The sequence below is a fragment of the Coprinopsis cinerea genome, assembly GCF_000182895.1.
Source record: "Coprinopsis cinerea okayama7#130 chromosome 13 map unlocalized cont3.13, whole genome shotgun sequence".
Classification (NCBI taxonomy): Eukaryota; Fungi; Basidiomycota; class Agaricomycetes; order Agaricales; family Psathyrellaceae; genus Coprinopsis; species Coprinopsis cinerea.
The window spans coordinates 779,247-800,465 of record NW_003307532.1 but is presented as its reverse complement, the minus strand read 5'-3'; the positions used below and the strand labels follow the sequence as shown (position 1 = coordinate 800,465).

The window sequence follows — 21,219 nt, the reverse complement described above, 5'->3', positions numbered from 1 at the left end:
GGCCAAAAGTGTCACGCAGGTATGATTCGATACATTTATTTCACCACAGGTTCAGTCCCAATAGCAGGCCCATGTAAGACGACTAGCCGACGCACATAGCCGCTACACCAAAAGGCAGCATGACTGAAGAGCGAGTCGACCCTGTCATATTCATACATGGAGCATAGGATACATCCTACCGGAATCCATGCATGGAGAAGGACTCACCCTAGTACCCTTCCGTATGTAAAAAGATGTGCTTCTGCTTCTTCCTGCCAGCTGTCATAGGTTGACAGCCTTTGACATCTGAGAAGGCACCTAAATGACGGTCGATAGCTGCTTCCCTGTGTCTAATAATAGATGGGAAGTCAATGAGATGTCATAGAATGTATGTTATTACATATGTTACAACCCAAATTACGGGCTCGTTTTTGGTCCGATTACCTTAGAATTTTGCACATTTATTCTACGCGCCGTAGCGTTTTTGGGAATGCCAAAATATCATCGTTATTCATTGCGACGCCGCACTAGAAAAGGGATAAAAGAAAAACAACGAATCTGTAATAGCGGGGCAGGATGGACAGGTACATGCGTAGTAGTTGAGCTATCAAAAGCGACAATGGAGTGCTACGTACTCACCAATTCTCGAGCACGACAACGCTATGTAGCTCGCACTACAACCTGAACAATCTGACAGTTAAATTTACGGAAAAAGCGAACCAAATGGGATAGATGCCCTGTGACCTGCCTCAGCTAGCGCGTGGCACAGCTGTGTACAATTCCCCCTACATTTCAAGCCCAGTATCACGCCAAACGGAGCAGCATGGACTGAGAAACTCGAAGAAGATGATGGATCAATGCTTGAGAATAGAGAAACTAGCGGAAATTATAGGCAAGTACCAACACCATTCAAGATTTCGTCTGATTTTTACTATATGGCATACAGAACGAAAAATGCAACCAACCATCTTACAAAACCAATTATTCTGAGAATTGTGAACATTTTTTCGTGATTTGTCGAGCACAGGAAGAGGGTAAATGGAACGGAATGTTTTACGACCAGGATTTTTGATCGCTCTCGGCATTGTCCGTTCTCGGCGCGCGGTTGATCTCGGCTTTCTCGGCTGGCCGAAAACATATCCATGGGCGCTTCTCTGAGCTGTTGCAGGCGCTTTCGGAAGAAAAAACAGGGTTTTCACCTATGTTTTCCATCTGTTTAACAAAGGTGTCTCCTTTCAAAGAAAATAAGCCTCCCTCTCGTTTGTTTAGACTGTGTCTTTTGTCAAAACAAAGCTTTCTAAGGTTGGATTCATTTCTTGATAAATCAGATGACATTCTAAAAATAACCTACCTGTCGTGATTAGATGGTCACACTAACCACTGCGCCAAAAAGGCGCCCATGTCCAGCTTAGGTGGACAGGCAGACCGTGGTATATAAGCACCATTCTATGTCATGATTTCGCCTGTTCATGACACTACCTAAAAAAAATATTTTAAGGCAAGTATCCCGATGGAAGGTGTATGGATCTGTGAGATAGTATTCCAGATCTCGGAATAGCTATAAAAGGCAGTTTGGAATCCCATGCATGGTCCTAGGCAAAGGCCTGGTTGGATACGTCCTATCCCATGCATGGGTTTGGGCAGGATATTCCTACTCTCATGCATGGGAATGACAGGGTCTGGTGGAAGAGCTTATCTCTTCAGCCACCGTCGGGTATATGAGCGTTATGGGAACCGCTGTAAGCCACCGGTCTTACACCCTTCCACCCCCCGAAAAACTCCCCCTCCCGGCCTCGTCCCAATCCGTCAATCCCGGGAGGTAAATCGTCAGACAGTCATCGTCATCGTCAAGGGGAGCCGTGAGGTGGAGGGCCATACATGGCCACCTGAAAGGTGCGACCCTTTCCAACTGGTACGTCACCGGTGGACGACAATCCCGCCAAGCCACTTTCGTCGGGAACCTTTCAAATGTCCCGTTGACTTGGGGGATCGAACTCCCAGCCGAAGCTCTTCAGTCAATGTAAGACGACTAGCCGACGCACATAGCCGCTACACCAAAAGGCAGCATGACTGAAGAGCTTATCTCTTCAGCCACCGTCGGGTATATGAGCGTTATGGGAACCGCTGTAAGCCACCGGTCTTACAGCCCATTCTGAGCCATCTACGTCGCTTTCGCTATCGCTAGCGACGATGTTGAACGACATTGCCCCTCTGGTCGATGTTCTGGGCAAGAGGCACCTCGCATCAGGCTCCACTCCTATCTCGCCCGTAGCCAAATGTTCCATCCTCGAAAAGCGCGGGTTCTCCACCAACCGGTTAACAACTTCCCGTTCCCTCACTGCACCTGAATGCGCACTGCCCGCTGAATTGAACGATGAACGTCAGTCCTGATCCATTGTAACCGGAAAGTCACGAATCAAGGGTTTCCCAGTGACCAGTCAGAGTCCTCGTGGACGATAGCCGCAAATAGAGTCGGTCTATGGTATCGGATCTCGACGAGCGCCTTCAGCGATGGAACCACCATCTTCGTCGAAAGGCGAGCGCGTCGACAGGCGACCGACCTGATTCGTGTAATGAAAAGGGAGAAGGGCGGAAGTGTAGATGCTCACCAATCGAGGGCAACGTTACGCGAGCGCGGTCGATCACCGACACGAGCACGTCAATATCAGCTCCTTTGTCTGTTCGGAACGACATGTGTTCCAGCGAATCGAAATCCAGAAATTCCAGAATAGGAACTCCGGGACAAATTTGAGAGCGCACAGGATGGACTGTGGAGAGTACTCCATTAGGTTGAGTAGTTGAAGTCTATGGGCGAAGGGCGCGGAAGACCGTTGTTCAAGCGAGGACGCGCGGCATCCACAGCTTCAAGGCGAAGGTGAGACAGGCTTCCACACAGTGGGAATACTCGAGCAAAGTCGAACCCAGACACGTTGGCAAGCGTAAAATCCTGGAGCTTGGGGAAAGAAATTGCCAGAAACAAGTCGGGAGTCGGTGGGCGTCGATTGGAATAGAGGGTGTAGATTCGAGAATACGGGATGAGATGCAAGGGTGCAGGTTGAAGGTCGCTAAAAGAAGCGAGAACTCCATGGTCACGGTCCAGCCATCGCTGGCAGGGAAGGCCAACCGAGATCTTTACGCGCTTCACCCATTTTGCCAAAAATTAAAATCAGCCACACGCAATCTTTTTGAACGTTGGGACGTCCATGTAACACTAGCCCACGGTCCACGGAAGTTGAATTGATGAGCCAGAGTGCAGAGACGACGACAGGTCAGGGCGACGCGTCGCAGGGCGCTACTGAAACCGTCCTCGTATAGAGAAGAGAGGATGACTTCTCATATGCCATCGTTGAGGTAGGGAACACTGGGAAGCCGTCGTGGGAGAAATAGCGCTCATTCTAAACAAAAGATACTTCTGGTTCATCAGCGCAAGCAGGAAATCGATGCGGATAAGAAAAGCTAACCTTGTGGGGGCGCATAAGCAAATGTACTGCATACAACAGCAGGAGCAACGCGAAAAGAACATGGTACATGGTTGTCGCAAGTCTGGATTCACGTCAAGGCCGTGTTATACCAGCGACTATGCAGTATGCATACAAGGAGAGTAAGACTGTTCTGATTCAAGCTGAACACTTAGCCCGGGGCTGACATGTATGGGCCACTGTGGACTTTCGAGACTCGCAGAGCTCGAAGCCAAGTAAGAGAAGAACTGATTGATGCACGAGAAAAACCCGGCTTTACGACAAATTGGAATGGAACCTTTGTTTCTGAAACAGGGCTGGCAACAGAAGTTGAAAACCTACTACTACAGGGTAGTAGCAGGAATAGTAGCAGGAAAGAACAGATCTGTGGTAGCAATGTACATGTGGTAGACCAACGAGGGTGAAGGGGCAGCGCTTCGCCGCGGACCCTGAAAAGTCACAGCCACCTTACATTTTCGTGGGAGAACTGAGCGCCAAGACCCTGTGGCAGCTCTATTGAAGACCTACTACTACAGGGTAGTAGCAGGAATTACCAGGTTAATGGGAACAGAACTCGTCGAACCCTGTTCCTAAAGCTTGATGATGAATGCCCTTTAAAAGGGCACTCCGAGTCGGAGGTATTCGCTCTTGGCACCTCACCATGTCGTTCCAACGGGGGCCCCAGTTGGATCGTGATTAATGCAACACACGATTTATGCTTAAAGATTGAAGAATACTTTAAACACGACGTTCCCCTCAGCGTTTCCCCCTTCCCGTGCAGCCATCATGTCCAGCGCGCCTGACTTCCCCGAGGGCCTGTTTCACTCTCTTTAACCACAACCTCAGGCACCCGTCCGCGCACGAAAGCTTGGCAATAAACAATGGCCAGAATACGAGAGCCACCCAAACATTCCTGTCATGGCTCCAATACCATCTCCCTTCATTAGTCTCAAACGCGTTTAAAAATCTTGTCTTCTACGCCCTTGTTGAATCTAGCGCGCCTCAATGTGAGCTTGTTTGTTTACTAACCAAGGAACGCTCCAACGCTTAAGAGGAGGCATTGAACGATAGGGAGGCTTACAGCGCTAGCGCCACCCCATCTCCACCCCTATCTCTACATTTCCCATATTCTAGGTTGGTCTCCCAGGCTCTCGTACTCGCTTGCTCTTCCCGCTCACACCCTCACCAATTCCAGTTCCAGAGCTACGACATGTACATCTCAACCATTGCACGCGTTGCGCTCGGAATCTTCCCCGTCCTTTTGGCGACAATTCAGCCATCTGTTGCGCAGGCGCCATCGCCCACACCTAACTGCTGGGTGTGCCCGGACGAAGATTACGCTGGATTTGTGTTGACAGAATCGTTGGTTATGGGGGACTCCTTGCGATGCGTGTATGGCGACCCATGGTATTGTGATTATAACAGGGTTCGTGTTCATTCCACACTCTTCGAAGGTGTATTCAAGGAGCTGAGTGTACTTGTTCATAGAACGATGGCAGTCTCACGGTGGATCAAGACGAAGGTCTCTGTTACTCGGCCGCTGTCCATGACTGCGCTGCCCGTCGACGAAGGGCACTCCCTAGGGCCCCTCACCCACCTTCACCTGGGTCACAAGAGCCAAAGCCGGAGGTCATGCACACCAGAGCACGCTTGGGTGGGAAGAAGCGACAGAAGTCCCGCATTATCAGCTACTACGATTGAAGGCTCGATTGTCACCCTGGCCGAGATACCTAATATCCTCCTTCCCACATTCATTTACTCAGTCTCTCTCCTACTTTCTTGTATCCCATCCAATCGCTCCCTCATCTGCTTAGTCGCTACCCTTCTTGTATATATTGCCCCCTATTTCTACTTTCTATCGAACACCCAATAGAATACTCTGGATTGTCGCGCCATTTACCGCAAAATTCCATGTTCGACTATCGTCATTCACTACCACTCGCTCCCCGGAGATGTCGCTGGTACGATACTGTGGAGTGCTCTGCAATGTTAGGGCTCTGATCGAATAACTCCGGATCCACCTTCATGTGCATCTCAGGGAATTTCCTAGAATTGTCATGAACTTGATTTTTGAAATCAGAGCTGTGGTCATCGTTTATTCGGGCGCTGTGGAGCAATTTAGCCTGGCAGGAGACGCAGAAACTGTTTTAGACGCGCTGTTGAACGCAGTGAGGAACGCCACCAGGGAATAGCGCCTTATTTCGAGGTTTCTAGCGGGATACTAGTGGTCGACCTATTTGCGTTTACATTAGAATCTAACCGAGTTGTCTCAAGACCCGTTTTGAAGCGTGACGGCTCCAATCGCTTTCATGGTAAGACACGGCAACGCCGGCGTCCGACGGGCGCTTATTTACCTGGAACCGAGTTACGCGCGCCTTGTCCTGGGACAACAGGCATTGGAAAGTGCAAGAAGTCCAAAAGTGCTCCTCAGTGACGCAGATGCGCAGCGTTATCGAGTGCTCTTACCTGCTCCACCTCTCAGACCGTTGGGTATTTAACAATACGACGAGGACACTCAAATGGTCAAGCAACTGACCCTCGTCTTCCCAACGGCAACTTACCTTCCGACCTCCGTACGTTTCCTGTCACGGTCAACCTTCGTATTCTAACTCAGGTCATCCTTAGGACGACCTCCATGAAGCTTCTCTTGTCTGCGCCATGCACCCTACTGGCATTGTTGCCAGCCGTCATTGTCGCCCAGCCATCTCGCACCCCTAACTGCTGGCTTTGCCCCGGGTTTGACCTACAGGCCGTTCCCCTCGCCACTTCGGATTACAGCGTCGACCCTTACCAGTGCTCCTACGGAGACGCCGGTGCGTGCACGTACGACCAGGTGAGATCATCCCTGGGGCAATCATCCCACTGCATTCGCTGAATCTTGCGTTCTTGTCAGACGTCGGGGTTCCTTGTCGGAGATGACAATGCTGATTTTTGTCCCGCCCAAGGGGACTTCGATTGCGCGCCCGCTCGTCGAAGGAACGCCAGGAGCCCCCTTCCAAGGTCTCCTAGACCAGCCTCCCCTGCCGCCAGCGAACCGAAGCCGCAGGTAATGAAGGTTCGGGCGAAGCTTGGAGGGAAGAGGAAGCAGGTTGTCCGGAAATAAGCCTCGCTGTGGCTGTCGGTTCGCTCCTTTATCACCGGACCCCGGTTGTCCGAATCGTATTCCAACCCTCTTCTCATATCCTTTGCTTCCCGTTTCAAGAGAAAACTTTAGAAAACACAAATAATTAGATTCGTGTTTGGATAAACACCATAAGAACCCGTTGGTTGCGATATCGTACATATGAAAAATGCATGTCCTGCGTCTCCAGTGCTTAGATATAAAACATCGTATCCTTGACTCGGGGATGAAGCTGAGGAGGCACCGTGTATCAGTCAGACCGCTTCTTCCCATCCAATGACCGCGAATATGGACTCACCCCGGCGCCCCAAGCCTTCTCGGCCGCTTTATATACTCTCTTCTCCCTCTCCTCTTTCTCTCTCTGTCTGTCCAAAATGCCCATTTTACGGCCTTGGGAAGGCGACTCGTCTCCAGCGGTTGTAGTCCCCTGGTCTGATAGCATGAATTCGTTCAGATAGCACCTTCCTCGCTCACAAGCCAGATCAGCGTAGTATGCTGCCGGGATAAGGCTAACAGCCTTGGTAGCCCTGGCATAAAGATAGCTGGCGTGATGAGTTCCTTGCTGAATGTCGTCGGCAGTGAGCGAGTTCTCGTCGTGCACTACGGTATAATGCGTGGCCTTCACTGAGCCCTGGATCCCGGCGTGGGCTTGAAGGTAGAAGTCGAAATCGAAACTAAAATCGGTGAGGTTCAGTCAATGTCCTGGCTGAAAGCATATTCAACGTACACTCCGGTGATGCCTCGATCAACGACCGTCCCTGGACGAGTGTTTCCGTTTCGATCAGCATATTGTGAGTTGGTCGAGAAGAATCTGGTTACGAAGAGATCTCAGTACGAAGCTGCATCTGATAGGACGAGAACTTACTCCGCACGGTGTCTTTTTCCGCAGATGATGATAGTGATGGACGGCTTGTATTGCACCTTGCGCTCTTTCGTCGATAGTTTCTTGCACGCTTCCCTGATCTGCACCAACTCTCGCTCGAGTACTTGGTCAAATTGTCCCTGTTTCATTGAATATCGTAAACCGTTCGGCTACTTCTGGATCAAGCAGGAAGGCTTACTTCGGAAACACCATCTCGATAGACAAATATTCTCTCAGGTAGGCATCGATTCTTCTTCTCGTACAGTAGCAAACGTTCCACAAACATATCCGAAAGCTCGTCGAGCATCTGGAATGCGGAGGTTAGGCAGAACTCTTAGAGGTAGTTACGCAGGGACTCACCTCCTTCTTGCTCGTCTGAATGCGGAGGCTGGCAGGAAACTGGACAAAGTTGTCGTCGACGCTAGCGACGACAGCGGCAATAGATGGGGTCCCTTCCTTACTCAACGGACTCGGGTGAGTCACATCGATTCCAACCATCATCGTCTTCTTCTTCCTCAACCACGCCATTGCACTGTCTTCCAGCTAACGAAAGATTAAACACGGGCCTTAGAGGAGGACTCGTTCGAATTACACACCATATGGTTGACGCCGCCAAGCTTTGTATTGACCTTCAACGCGACGTTGGATAGATATTGATCTCGTTTGGTGCCCCCAAGCGAATCTCCGAAGACTCTGGGAAGTTGCATGTGCAGGGTCAAGAGTCCCAACTCGACATCTCCAATCCGCTAGAACCCACGGTTAGCTGAAATCGCCAAAGGAGGATGAGTCGTAAACACACCTTGATCCCCGGGTAGATGTACTTTTCCTTCTGCTCCAATAAAACCAGCATGAAGCTGGGCCTAGTTTGAGGAGTGGTTTTCTCCATCTCTGAAGCCAGACCTTTCCTGACGAAGTTCAAGGCTCGAAGGCGTCCAGGATCGTCGTGCACGTCTGGGAGATCGACAACCGGCAGTAAGCGGGGCATGGCCGAGGGGATGTTGATACCGCTTTTTTTGAGCTTGTCGCGGAATTGAGTGACAAGGTCTCGTAGCCTAGGATCTTGGTTGCTTTGGACCCGGTACGGAGGGTCACCGCCCGTCTCTCGCAGGACCAACACCCACCACGTCTGCACGGAAGCCGGAATCCTGAATTGTACATCCATGATGTTCCAGCTAGCGTTGTTGGTGCGAAGTGGCCGATTCTTATCTTTGTAGTGGAGTGCTGGAGGTGGAAGCTCTCGCCCCGGGACGACCGACATCTCCTCGTCGACTTGCATACCGAATCCATTCGCGCCGACAGGGCCTTTGGGTTGTGCTGAAGGGGAGAAACCAAGGAGTTTGAACCCAGCGTCGGTGATGGTTTCTGCGTTGAGCCGAATGTCGATCTTGTCACGGTACACGCAATTGTCGATGATCTCGCAGAGCTCTGCTGGGATCCATTGGCGCTTCGCCTTGGTGCCAAGGTCAACCACAGGTAGATCTGCAGCGTGCTTCAGGGTGATGTTATATTCTAAGCGAGATGTTAGCGTACCCTTTCATGAAGGGGAGCAGGGATACATACTCTTCCGGAAGAACTGCTCTACGCTGATCTTTCCGCCAAATTCTTCGCATTGGAAATAGGTGGCGCGAGCGGTGGTGGTCCCAATGTCATTGAGCTTCTTCTTGTGCTTGAGATGCAACGTCTTGACTTTGATACTTTTGATCATAGCCTTTGGCAACGTTGGCATGGTTCCAGAATGCCGCCTGAACTCGAGGAGGCGTTGTGCTAGATTCCCAGGTTCGACAAAGGCTGTCATACACGCGTTTCTGCGACGACTTTAGTGTGTTGTACCATGTATTGTCCAGGACACTTACACATTAACGACGAGCTGCCTGAACGCCGGCCTCACAGAGACGAAGAAGCCTTGTCTGGCAAACAAACCAGGATGACCGATGTTCAGTTTGGGCGTCAAGTCCGATGGGAAGAAGTATTTGTTCTTGCCGACGCGGATCCCATTTCGACCGGCATGCTGCTGGAGCACCAGATTCAAAGCAGAGACCAATGGGAGGATGTCGTGGTCCTTGTATTTGACACTGCCATCAAGGTAGCTGTCGAGGGCGATGAACAGGTGGCACGAGTGAGATAGTAAAAGACTTACTTGGTAAGGTCCTGGGTATCCAGCTGTTTCTCGAACTTGATCGAGATCGTATAAACATCCCCTGGAGCCGTGTCATCAAAATCTGTGAATGTAACCTGCACGTCTAGAGGCTGCGGTAGCTTCTTGGCGGATACCAACCGCTCACTCTTGTCATGAGCGATGTAGGGCAGATGAGGTTTACAAAGAGGGCTGCGCTCCAGCAATTGGAATAGACGTTCCTTCCGGCTGGCCAGCGCTTTCTGGGGTGATATCTCAATCGTATAGTTGTAAACAGGTCCTTTCGGAAGTCGAACGGCGAAGAAGTTGGTCCGAAGAATAATCGGGGTACCCAAGGTTCCATAGCCTGGACGAAGAGGGCGTTCGGCAGTGGCTGGCGCGCGTTTAAAGCTTTGTATGAGCTGGTTCTGACTGTCGTCTCTGAGACGAGCAGGGAGTTGGGCAGGTTTATCCTCTGCGAAGATAATGGGACCTTGATTAAAGCCTCCACGACCTCTGCCTCCTGGTGGGCCTCCCCGACCACGGAAGCCAGAGTCATAACCACCACCGCCTCGACCACCTCGATAACTTGGAGCGCCACCTCTGTCTTGCCCTCCTCTTCCAGCACCACCTCGATAGCTGCCTCGTTGGCTCATTCACGTGTGAGGGTGTAGTGGGAGATGAAGGCAAAGGTTTACAAGGGCCACGTGCGGTAGGTGGCATCATCCTTTTATACCGCGCCCATGATGATGTTTGATTTGGGGATTTGAGTCAACAAATGGCCCACGAGGCACCAGTTACGGGGCTGCTGCGGTGCCCAGGCTGCGGCTGCGCAACAAAAGATCTGATACGAAGAACAAAGCAGTCTTCGCAGTCCCTCGTTGGAAGGTGGCTGGCGATTATTCTGCCGCAGTCGAGTTGAAGGATGCCATTTTCCCTGGGAATTAACCTGCGCAGGAATAGACCGTTGTCAGTCGTACGCGTAAGTTCCAAGAGAAACGTAGATTAAAGCTAATCCAGTTCGTCAGCATTACGTTTTGAGCTTTTTCAGAAAAGACGTCAAGTAACAACTTTCGCGGCAAGTGCCATACATCGGTGGGAACAGGGGGGCTCGTGGGAACTGCTAGGCTATCTCGCCGAAACTCGGCGCACGTCTTTCCGTCGGGCGCTTATGATATCCCCAACCTGTTTGGAGGTTCTGAGAGCGAGGATATCTCGACAGTGTTTCCATAATACTCGATAATCTCGATAATCAGACCAACTATTGGGACTGTATTTAGCCTCGAGTGATAATAATCGTGAGGGCCCTCTCCAGGGACTCCTGGCAGGAGATAAGGCTATACTCAGATACGACTCCGACCCTCATGAGATCTCCCCACGCTTAGGAACACTTTGTCCGCGACCGCTTCTTCAAACTGCTGAGGAATACTCAATCTCTGGCCTAGAAATGGTGCAACCTGACCTCCCTCCCGAGATTTGGCTAGAAATCCTAGCTTACTTCCACCCGTCCTTTGTTGTGAATATGATGGGCGTCAGCCGATTCCTTTTCGAGACGGCAATGGACTTCAAGTACCGTAAATTTGAACTCATCTCCAATGACAGAGCCTCAAGAAGGGCCATTACACAGCTTAGGTGCGCGTCTCACTTTCCCACTCAAGTCATCGAGTACTTAGAACCAATGGAACAGCCATCGAAACATTGCAAACCGCGTTCAGCATTTATATCTTCGCCCAGCCTTCCTCCCCAGCAGCGGTGAAGCCTCTGTACCTCTGAGAGAAGTATCACAGTCAGCCATCCCAAACAACCGCTTCACTTGGCTGGCATTTCCCCATTTTGGCTCTCGGTCGCGGAATCGCTCATCAAGCTCGGCTATATCGACAGCACAACCAGCCCCACATCGTAGCGAAAACCTTCTCGAAGTTGCATCCAAGTCCCTTTCTCAATGCTCGAATATACAGAGAGTCACCATCGTGTTATACGACTACGCCATTACGTCGTCTTTCGACGCATTCCTCGACAACCTATGGTCATCTTCCGGGAATAGCGTCCAAAGAATTTCTGCACAATCGATCCCGGAGAACCTCACCCCTCTCCTTCGCTCCATCACAAATGGAAGCGGCAAACTCGTCAACCTACACCATCTCGAAGTCACCCTCCTGAACTCTCACTCTCTATTCGATCTTCACTCCGCAACCAACTCTATTCTTGGACTTCTGTCGAAGTTTGGGCCCAGCCTTTCCCACCTCTCCCTTTCATCGCTCGCTGCTTTCGACTTCTCTCTTTTACTTGCGAGACTGGCTGGAGTCGCTCTTCCAAAGCTCGAAACTTTCGAACTTTGGCTCCCTATCACGAATGAAACGTTGCACCATCAACGTGCACTAACACGTTTCTTGCAGGCTCACAATGGCACGCTGGGACATTTCGTCTTACGAAATCAGCCCAAAGCCGACATTCCACTCCGTGCGGCTGGTGTAGACCAGCTGAATAGGTGGCTTCACGCGGAATTTCCAACCATCGCTCTGCCGAAAGTGCACACCCTGGACATCGGTGCCTCGACCAAATGGCTTCAGTTAACACCAAACCGTCAACCAATATCTCTCCCGAAACTCGTACCCTCGCCCCTTCCACATCTCCAGAATCTGGTCTACCATACGACCTATCCGCTTCCGGATGAGGAGATGCGACACATCCTAAGTGCGACGGGTAGGGTACTGGAGTCATTGGACATCTGGATTGAATTATTTACATCAAGCTCACTCGATGCCCTCGCCCAAGACTTGACGCCCAATCTCAGGAGCCTCGCACTGGGGTACAAGACGTCCACGGGAGCCGGATCTCTGGGGAGAGGTGTCTTCTGCGGCGAGATTTCGCGAAGAAGGTATCCCAACTGGCCCTTACGGACGCTGAGGCTGGGTTACAAGGGTAACTGTGGAGAGATACACGTCGACAAGCCGTATTGCAACGCGGTGGAGAAAACCGTGACAAGGGCTCTAGAGATTGACGGGCGTAACAGATGCTGTTGTTTCGCCGATTACTTTGAGCCCATATCCACAGGTACCGTTATTAATCCCTGGGCTGAGGGCGCCTAAATATAGTAAACCCACTTCTAGATACCGTTCAGTGGATACAGCTTTAGAATAACAAGTCTTCACCTCCTCACTTCAAGACTCCTAAGTAGTTCGCCCTAACCTGTTCGGCGAAAGATTTGTGTGCACAGCCGAGCGCCTGTGTTCTTGGTGGGTGCCTTAGGACAATCATGGCGTGTCATCCCACGTCGGATCGACTATCTCAGACTATCTCTGACAGATGCGGTGTTTGTGGGCTCCTTCATATCTTCGACTCAAAAGATGCCACGCATGTCTTGTTGCTCGACCTTCCTCCCCTCTCCCTACGCCAGAAGCTCACCACCAGTTGATCATGCCAACCCCCGACCTGCCTCCGGAAATATGGCTGGAAATCCTGGAATACTTTCCTCCGACTTTCGTCCCAAAGATGATGGGTGTAAACAGGTTCCTGTTCGAGCTGGGGATGAACTACAAATATGAAGAGGTTAGGTTAATTTCAGACGACAAGCCTTCGCTGAGAGCCTTCCAGCAACTAGGGTGAGTGTCACTTTTGTGTGTTAAGGCCAAGGCGCTCAAGGCAACGAATGACATCACAGACACCAGAACATTGCAAAGCGCGTCCGCCATTTGTACCTCCGCCCTGCATTTCTTCCGGGCATCGACGAAGACCCCTCGCTCCCTGAAGCGACGGGCTGTTTCGACTGGCTTTCGTCCTTGAAGCCTTCGTCCTTGAAATCTTCGAAACCGCCAGCCACAATCACCGAGAGAATTCTACAAGTCGCATCCAGGTCCCTAACGAATTGCACCAACCTTCGGGAGCTCTCCATCGTCATCTACGACCATGTTGTCACTCCTTCCTTCGCCGCGTTTCTTGACCAGATATGGGATACAGTCGGAGAGAGTCTGCAGAAGCTTTCAATCCAAACCACAGCAGCCAAAATTCCCTCCCTCCTCAGCTCAATTAGCAAACAGAAAGGGAAGATCCCCAACTTTAACTCGTTCGAACTCGTCATTATGAACTCTCGGTTCCCGTTATCCTCCCAGCAACCCATGGAGGCGACCCGAACGATTGAACAGTTTATCATGGTCTTCAAGGAAAACATTCACCATATCTCATTCTCCACCCTCACCACCTTCGATCTCGCACCCTTGTTTCAATACCTCACCAACAAACTCCTCCCCAAACTGACCAAGTTTGAGCTTTGGTTCGTCATGTGTCATGCAACCCTTTCAAACCGCGCGAACCTCTCCTCTTTTTTACAAGCGAATAGCGAGACGCTGGAGCATCTGGTATTACAACCGCGCCCAAAGTTCGACGTCTTCTTTCCAGACCACGGCATCGATATCCTCGATCGGTGGCTCTGGGAGGTGTCGTCGGCCATCACCCTCCCCAATCTCCACACCTTAGACGTCGGTACCACTGCTACATGGAAGGACGACCCGCAAGGATGGGCCCGGGGCAGGGTGTCGCTACCCATGCTCGTGCCTGACATTGCTCCCACCCTCCGACACCTCATTCTCCGCAATTACCCTTTCTCGATAGCAGAGGTGAAAAGCGTCCTGGAAGCCACAAATGGGGTTCTATTGTCTCTTGAAATCTGGGTGGAGATCTTCTCACCCAAGATGCTCGATTCGCTCGCCAACGAATGGACACCGTGTCTCCGAGACCTCACTCTGGCTTATTGCAATATTGGTACCTGTGCCACCATTCCAGATGCCACCTACTCCGAGATGCTGGCAGTGCGCACTCAGATATCGAGCAGAAGGTATCCAAAATGGGGGCTGAAACGATTGAGGCTCGGGAACAGGGGAAGCTGTGGGGAAATCCATGTTGACAGAGCTCTGTCCCAGGCGGTGAAAGATACGGTAACGACTAATGTGGAGGTTTACGACGAAGACAAGTGTTTCTGTTATCGATCTCAATAGTCCCGTTACTCCGTAAGCGTCTCGCCAGCTTGGTTAGGCGCCAAGTGCTATAGATTTCTGTCATCCTGTTTCAAAAGCCAGACGAGCTACCCCCAAACTCTGAATCATGTGAATCTCTGCTCGAGTTAGCAGATTCCACGCGAAGAATACGTGTACATACATACCGCAGCACTGTCTCGGCAGGTGCCAGTACCCGCACTAGCGTGCCAGTAGGTACTATACATACAGGTCAATCTGCCTCTTGGTTAGATTATTGAGCGCTTCTTCATTCCGAATGGACTTCCCTAAGGCCTGTCAGCCATTTTAGCTGCCACGTCCGACCCGAAAGGACCAAGAGTCGTTATATTTAGAACTCATGCATTCGATTACGCCCTTGCACTTTTGAAGTCAATGAAACAGAAACCAACCTGAGGATTCCCCACTGCGTCAGGTTACTGACGATTTGGTTCCGTCCGGGGGCTATATAGATTAGATTATCTTTCAAGGGGAGATCGGTAAGCCATCCGACTGGTTTATCATCCCGAGACGAAACTCCGCTCCCATTACTATTAGGTTTGGCGTGATGAACCTTACGAATCGCGCCAGCCCTTCCTTTCACTTCCCTAACTCCTCGCCGCATCGTGTCGATCATTAGCTCACTTCATATACCTGGATCTCGGGACTAATGTCGAAGTGGCCCCCTTTCTTCGTCACCACGACCACGACAACCGTTTAAACCACCCAACTGCCCATGTCGCGGTCTGCAGACCCTGAGCGGCAGCCTCTCATTGCTGCCTCGAGCGATGAAGCGGTTCCAAACGCCACGATTTCGTACACGGACCCACCGCCTTCGGTACCTGCGATAGACACTAGCCTGGGTGAGGACCCTATCGCTCCCAAGAACACGGGCAGGCTGTACGCATTCTATGGCATCCTGGTCATCCTTGGGACAGTTACACTCGTCCTTCTTATCAAGGGACTTATTGAGTCTGGAGATGTCGACGTGAGTGCCCACCGACAGTCCTATTATTCACCCAAAGCTCACAGACATGCAGTTTGACCTGAAAGGTGCCCTCAAAAGCGCACTGGGAGGCGGCCTCAGCGGGGCTGCAGCCATGGTCTTACAAGTCCTCATCTTCATGCCCCTCCGGACGATTATGAACTACCAATACCGCTTCGGCTCCTCACTGTCCACGGCTCTCAATACCCTCTATGCCGCAGGAGGCTACGTACGGTTCTACCAAGGCCTCTCGGCCGCGCTTCTCCAAGGCCCACTCGCTCGATTCGGGGACACAGCAGCCAACGCAGGCATCCTCGCCCTCCTCCAAAGCAACCCCTATATGAAGAAGCTGCCGGCGTTCGTAAAGACTGTATTCGCTTCGCTGGCGGCGGCTGCGTTCAGGATGATCTTGACGCCTATCGATACTGTCAAGACCACGCTGCAGGCCCAGGGTAGGGAGGGGTGGGGGATCTTGAAGAGACGGATACTGAGATATGGCATTGGAACAATGTGGTATGGTGCCTTTGCTACAGCTGCGGCGACCTTTGTTGGTCATTACCCGGTATGTGCTAATTCAGGTGACGATACTCGTTTTTTAAACCTTCCCTTCAGTGGTTCGGAACGTACAATTACCTCGACGAGGTCCTTCCTCCTGCCGAAACAACCTTGCAAAAACTATCCCGGCGGGCGTTCATTGGCTTTGTAGCCTCCGTAGTCTCAGATACAGTATCCAACAGCCTGCGAGTTGTCAAGACCTACCGACAGGTCAACGAATCCAAAATCGGTTACGTCGAGGCAGCAAGGGAAGTTGTCCGCACGGACGGCTTGAAAGGTCTTCTAGGACGTGGCCTCAAGACCAGAATCCTAGCCAATGGTTTACAAGGCCTGACATTCTCAATCCTCTGGCGGTGGTTCATGGACATGTGAGTGGTGCTGCAATCCTAACAGCAAAGTCTATCGATATTGATTCCAATACGTGTTACAGATGGAACGAAAAGACCAAAAAATAAAGGGGGGCGTTAGTCTAAAGTACAAGTTAGGCGTGATCGTACTGGTACATAGGGGAAAATATGAGAGAGAGAGGAAGGGTTTGCATGTGATGATAACGATAAACATGAGAATAGAGATCCTTTAACGAGACCAAGCGGGTAAGCAGGACGATAAGTTTACTGCCCAAGCGCGGTAAACCATTACGTAGAAGACGAGGAACGGCGACGATCACACAGGGCAATCCCTGTTGGCGTTTGACATGTCGGGACCTAGGATAACCATGGATCAAAAAGGGAAGCGTTCTGGGATGATAAATATTCGTTCAGCAAAAGTCTTCGACGGAAATCTCGACACCGTAGGAGGCGACCTCGGCGAGAGCGGTGTAGATCCTGTCTCCCAGATCCTCAGTCGGTCGGATGCGAATTTTTTCCAGACGAGCGGGGAGGTCTTTGGAGAGTGGTGTCCCACCGTTGAGGCCGGCGCTATCCGCAGAAGTAAACTGAACTCGGGACCGAACCATCTCGATAAAGGTGTCACAGACGTTATAGTCGATCGTGAGTTCCAGTGATTTGAGTGCTGGCAAGAGGTTCTGGCGTTGACGTTGTGGCTTTCTTCTCCCGCCGTTAGCTGCCCCGTTTTCAACGTTCAGCAATGGCCTCCATGTCATTGCCGAAAGCAGACTGTGCGTCACAGTCGGAGCTTGTAGTGGCGCGCTATACACGATGAGCTTCGTCAACGTCGGAATAGTCTTGAGGCCTTGGATGAGCTGCGAATCCGTCAACGCTGTCTTCCTCAGGTGCAGGGTCTGCAAGCACCCCAGCCTCGACAGGAACCCCGTAAACTCGGAAGAGAAAGGTGACCTGAGGTTGCAAATCTGCAAGAACTCTAGCTTTGGAAAGGTCAGCTGAGGGAACAGTCCGCGGAGATCGACCGTCTCGTTCCAGGGTGGCGTCATGATCGAGACCTCGCGCAACGAGTTGTGTTGGACCCTCAGATGCGGACTGTACACGCTCCCCATCCCATACATCATCCCCGAATCCATAAACACAAACCCTCCCTGTTCCAGGTGCGAAGTCTGGAGGAGGATGTCGATGAAGTCATCGCTGGACACAGCCATCATCGGAATCGTCCTCAGATGCGACCACGGGAACTTGAAGATGAGCGGTGAGATGTTGACGGATTCGAGGGAGCGAAGGAGGGGTGCGTCGCTGAACATGTCGAGTTTGCCGATGAGACTAGACGAAGGCGGTGGGTCGTCTTTGGTTCCGAGGCTGAGGGTGGTGAGGAGAGGGAGACGTTTCCGGATGGGTGCGAGCGACTTGAATGCGTGGTAGGGCATGTAGAAGAACATGGACTGCCACCGTTCCGAATGGGCTGTGAGGGCGTCCAGGACTGGGTGGGAAGGCGTGAACGGTGGCTCCTCCCAGAAGACGTATATCGTCAGAGGGCATCCCCCCGAACGAGTCAACCACGTCTGGACGAGCTCGGTGAGGTTGAAGGATGTGGACGTGAATTGGAGGTAGAGCCTTGACCACAGTCTCGGAGTCGCAAGCGCGGTTTCGCGCCATCGCGAGCAGATCTGTGAGACGAGGAGGGGAGTACGGATCGTGTTCGTCGCGTCCATGGCTCCATCTGCGCAGTGGAGGAATATTTCCGACAGCAGTTCTGTCGGAATTCCACCTGGACCTGCGAAGGGAAGCACCAATGACTGTGATGGGGTGATGATGCTGTAGCGATCCATTGGTTGACCGGGTTTGAGGAGAATTCGGTATCGAGCAGCTGCCACACCGGTGATGGACAGAAGGCGGAATTCCGTTAAACTGGACGATGACCAGTAAATCGGTCGGCGGTTATCAGGGAGGAAGATCCAATGGAAGGAAGAACCACTTGGTAGGAACCCAGCCCGACAGGTAAGGGAGAGGTGTCAAGCGACGATTTATCGCGACAAATCTTCTGGAACGTGGTGCATATGTTTATATTGCAGGCACACGTTGATCGATTGGATCGATGCAGAGAAGGAAGGACGGTGTCTGTGGTTTGGATCAGTGACATATCGTATTTCTTAAATGAAAAACACGTACACTTGTGAAGCCTTCAAGGAACCTTTACTGCTTGTGTATCCGAAAAGCTGGCGAAGACGACATCTTGTGGTTTTTGGGAAACGAAGAGATGTGACGAGGGGAAACCACTGATCGATCAGATGCCTGCACTGTACACCTTGTTTGCCCGAGACGTGATCGACAAACACAGCGGATATTGACACCGGATCACGAACGCTCCTCTTTCATCTGCACGAACACGATGCGTCCCTCCATCCTTGTCGGTGGCCAACGAAGGAAGTCGGACGATGTTACCTGAACGGTTCAGAGAGGGTGACACGAATTCAAACTTGTTAGCCGCGTCCGACAGCAATGAAACAATATATAACCAACCTCTCAGGCAAAAGACCAACCCTTGGCTCGAGACTCCTTCGAAATGCCGCCACTCAAGTGCAGAACTGTCTTTCTCAAGATACTCACATACTTCATAGAAGCTTTTCGTTCATTACTCACATTTTTCACCTTTTCCAAACATGCTTCTTTCCATCCCGCCGCGAACGCGTCGGATATCGAGGAGGGCATTATGAAGGAAAAGGGATTCATATCCGGTTCGCATGTCTCGTTATTCGATGAATATAAACTAACAACACGGGCAGTCAATCAATGTTCACCGGTATTCGAAACGGTGACAGAGATCCAGTTTCCTCCTACCTTGGTGTCCAACGCCCTCGAAGGAGATTTGGTCGAAGTCAGCCTCTCACAGGAGGACATCGCAAAAAACATTGCAGGTAAATCAATGTTCTTTTTGACTACACGCTTCTTCATCTGGTTTCAGATCAGAGCGATACCTCTGTTGGTCAGCAGCGCCTTTTCGGTCAGTCATTCTTCAGCGAAGAGACTTGTCATACTTACGGGTGGACCGCAGATTCGGAAGCACTAAAGTCTGCATTTGCATCCAAGAAATCCAAGCTCCTAGATATCCTCGACCAGTTCCCTCTTCCACCCCCCTCAAGACCGCCTTCGATAGCTTCGACATGCACCACAGCCCGCAGCCCAACCACAGTGCACTCCCCGCTCCAACCGTGTCTCCTGGCCGAATCCAACCCACCAACCACGCCCATCCCATTCCCAATCATAGATGCCAATCCCCACAGTCAGACTGAAAAGCCAGAGGCTGAAATTAAGAAGAAGCGGAGATTGACGCTGCGCAAGGTCCCGAGCGCTCCTAACCTGGACGCGAAGCGTACTCCTAGAAAACTGGTGATTTCCCTGCCGTTGACCCATATCCCTAAAGCGAGCACCGATCTTGACGCGAATATCCCTCCTGTTCCACCTATCCCTTCTGGACACGTAGATTCTGAAGTGACTGGAACTGTGGCCAGTGAACCTCTTGAGACGATGGACCTAAACGAACTTGAACGACCACGCTACCCGACATCTCGTTCACCCACTTCTTCTCCCATCTCCCGCCGCTCTTCTCTCGTCTGGTTTGCCGATGGCGGGTCGAGTAGCCACGGACACTCCAGCGAATCCCAGTACACCTGCGCCGACACCACATTCACCTCCAAAGTGGCTACCCCTCCTCTCCCTTCTAGTTCTGGATGTGCCGACTCTAGCATTGTCATCACCTCGGCGACAAGTCCTGCTCTAGGTTCCAATACTGGTCACTCTGATTCTGGGAACGGTGCGACAGCGATCTCAGGATGGAACAAATCGAAGGACCAAAAGCTCGCCATGACTCGATCAATGACGGTAACACACGGCCTGAGCCTCCCGCCACCATTCTTGCTCGCAACGTCCACATCTGCTCCATTTCCCAAACCCCAGCCTTCATCTACCCCGCTCCATCCTGCTCTTGCTCCTAGAATTCCCGGGACACCGCTCTGGACACCTCCACCACCGAACAACCACCACGAATGGATCAAAGACTGGCGAGACGACATGTACACTGTGCTTCAGGGATTCAAGGAAGTTAGTGTGGAGATGCAAGAAGATAGTTTCCGAAACGTGTTCGATGGCGATGCCTCAGCTGAATCTGCTTCTGCCGTTTCATCCGTCGACAGTGGCTACATGTTCGCTTCTCCCTCCGATGTTCTAAACCTCTCCTCGCCATCCGACATTCTCAACGTTTCGTCCCTGCGGTACGAGGAAGGCTCTTCCCTCGATGATATGGTGATGGGTACCAGCATGATGGGGGCGAGGAACATGAAGTATTATTCGGCCAGTTCAGATTCGAGCTTCGATAGGAACTGGGAACTCAAGGGGGCAACGGAGAGGAGGGAGAATAGCAGCGAAGACCGGTATGTTGGAGTGGGGAGGAACAAGCGAGTGGCATGCAACCTCTGATATTCAGAATTTCTGAAAGGGCTGAAGAGCGGGATGGAAACTGGATGGAGGGACCAGGACTAGGATAAATGGCTGTTATGAGCTGCGCGCAGGTCGAATAATTCTGTAGACGTATCCTTGCTTCAATTGTAGATAGAATGGAATGTACGGATCTTATCCAGGATTGCAGAGGCTGGAAAAGGGGGAGCGGGTATGAGTGGAACAAAACTTCAATTGACGATAACTAGGGATAAAAATACAATGCTGTGCACATGTCAGTTCTCGACTTCACCTCGCGCATTTGGTATGCACTCACCTAGAAAAGGCATAGCATAATTCGAGAGCAAGCTAAGATAGTGGTG

General features: G+C 51.4%; 9 protein-coding genes across 9 annotated transcripts; 7 read left to right on the top strand and 2 right to left on the bottom strand.

The window, feature by feature from the left end:
• Nucleotides 1-1,648: 1,648 nt before the first annotated feature.
• Nucleotides 1,649-2,370, top strand: CC1G_04791 (hypothetical protein; the record flags this gene model as incomplete). Its single annotated transcript, XM_001838295.2, has 3 exons — nt 1,649-1,872; nt 2,071-2,105; nt 2,165-2,370. The coding sequence occupies 3 exons, from the start codon at nt 1,649-1,651 to the stop codon at nt 2,368-2,370; spliced, it is 465 nt and encodes a 154-aa protein (XP_001838347.2).
• A 2,164-nt stretch (nt 2,371-4,534) lies between these two features.
• On the top strand, nt 4,535-5,317 carry CC1G_04790 (hypothetical protein). Its single transcript, XM_001838294.2, has 3 exons — nt 4,535-4,571; nt 4,633-4,863; nt 4,926-5,317. Exons 2-3 carry the CDS (start codon nt 4,648-4,650, stop codon nt 5,136-5,138), a joined length of 429 nt encoding a protein of 142 aa, XP_001838346.1. The 5' UTR covers nt 4,535-4,571; nt 4,633-4,647; the 3' UTR covers nt 5,139-5,317.
• Nucleotides 5,318-5,956: 639 nt separating this feature from the next.
• On the top strand, nt 5,957-6,540 carry CC1G_04789 (hypothetical protein; the record flags this gene model as incomplete). Its single annotated transcript, XM_001838293.2, has 4 exons — nt 5,957-6,010; nt 6,063-6,113; nt 6,187-6,270; nt 6,331-6,540. 4 exons carry the CDS (start codon nt 5,957-5,959, stop codon nt 6,538-6,540), a joined length of 399 nt encoding a protein of 132 aa, XP_001838345.2.
• A 211-nt stretch (nt 6,541-6,751) lies between these two features.
• On the bottom strand, nt 6,752-10,189 carry CC1G_04788 (QDE2 protein; the record flags this gene model as incomplete). The annotated part of the gene is made up of 11 exons (XM_001838292.1): nt 6,752-6,790; nt 6,857-7,232; nt 7,286-7,369; nt 7,424-7,560; nt 7,620-7,727; nt 7,781-7,963; nt 8,017-8,166; nt 8,220-8,929; nt 8,981-9,225; nt 9,274-9,507; nt 9,558-10,189. The coding sequence occupies 11 exons, from the start codon at nt 10,187-10,189 to the stop codon at nt 6,752-6,754; spliced, it is 2,898 nt and encodes a 965-aa protein (XP_001838344.1).
• A 791-nt stretch (nt 10,190-10,980) lies between these two features.
• Nucleotides 10,981-12,622, top strand: CC1G_04787 (hypothetical protein; the record flags this gene model as incomplete). Its single annotated transcript, XM_001838291.2, has 2 exons — nt 10,981-11,165; nt 11,221-12,622. The coding sequence occupies 2 exons, from the start codon at nt 10,981-10,983 to the stop codon at nt 12,620-12,622; spliced, it is 1,587 nt and encodes a 528-aa protein (XP_001838343.2).
• A 328-nt stretch (nt 12,623-12,950) lies between these two features.
• On the top strand, nt 12,951-14,524 carry CC1G_04786 (hypothetical protein; the record flags this gene model as incomplete). Its single annotated transcript, XM_001838290.2, has 2 exons — nt 12,951-13,135; nt 13,195-14,524. 2 exons carry the CDS (start codon nt 12,951-12,953, stop codon nt 14,522-14,524), a joined length of 1,515 nt encoding a protein of 504 aa, XP_001838342.2.
• A 730-nt stretch (nt 14,525-15,254) lies between these two features.
• CC1G_04785 (mitochondrial carrier protein) lies at nt 15,255-16,643 on the top strand (the record flags this gene model as incomplete). The annotated part of the gene is made up of 4 exons (XM_001838289.2): nt 15,255-15,506; nt 15,559-16,065; nt 16,116-16,426; nt 16,489-16,643. The coding sequence occupies 4 exons, from the start codon at nt 15,255-15,257 to the stop codon at nt 16,511-16,513; spliced, it is 1,095 nt and encodes a 364-aa protein (XP_001838341.1). The 3' UTR covers nt 16,514-16,643.
• A 172-nt stretch (nt 16,644-16,815) lies between these two features.
• CC1G_04784 (hypothetical protein) lies at nt 16,816-18,117 on the bottom strand (the record flags this gene model as incomplete). Its single annotated transcript, XM_001838288.1, has 1 exon — nt 16,816-18,117. One exon carries the CDS (start codon nt 18,115-18,117, stop codon nt 16,816-16,818), a length of 1,302 nt encoding a protein of 433 aa, XP_001838340.1.
• Nucleotides 18,118-18,968: 851 nt separating this feature from the next.
• On the top strand, nt 18,969-20,946 carry CC1G_04783 (hypothetical protein; the record flags this gene model as incomplete). The annotated part of the gene is made up of 5 exons (XM_001838287.2): nt 18,969-19,140; nt 19,189-19,320; nt 19,368-19,406; nt 19,458-20,832; nt 20,898-20,946. 5 exons carry the CDS (start codon nt 18,969-18,971, stop codon nt 20,944-20,946), a joined length of 1,767 nt encoding a protein of 588 aa, XP_001838339.2.
• Nucleotides 20,947-21,219: the final 273 nt, after the last annotated feature.

Excerpts from the sequence above, each read along its gene's own strand:
- CC1G_04790 (XM_001838294.2), top strand. The coding sequence starts at position 4,648 with ATGTACATCTCAACCATTGCACGCGTTGCGCTCGGAATCTTCCCCGTC. Across the intron at positions 4,864-4,925 it reads GGTATTGTGATTATAACAGG|AACGATGGCAGTCTCACGGT; the intron begins GTTCGTGTTCAT and ends ACTTGTTCATAG.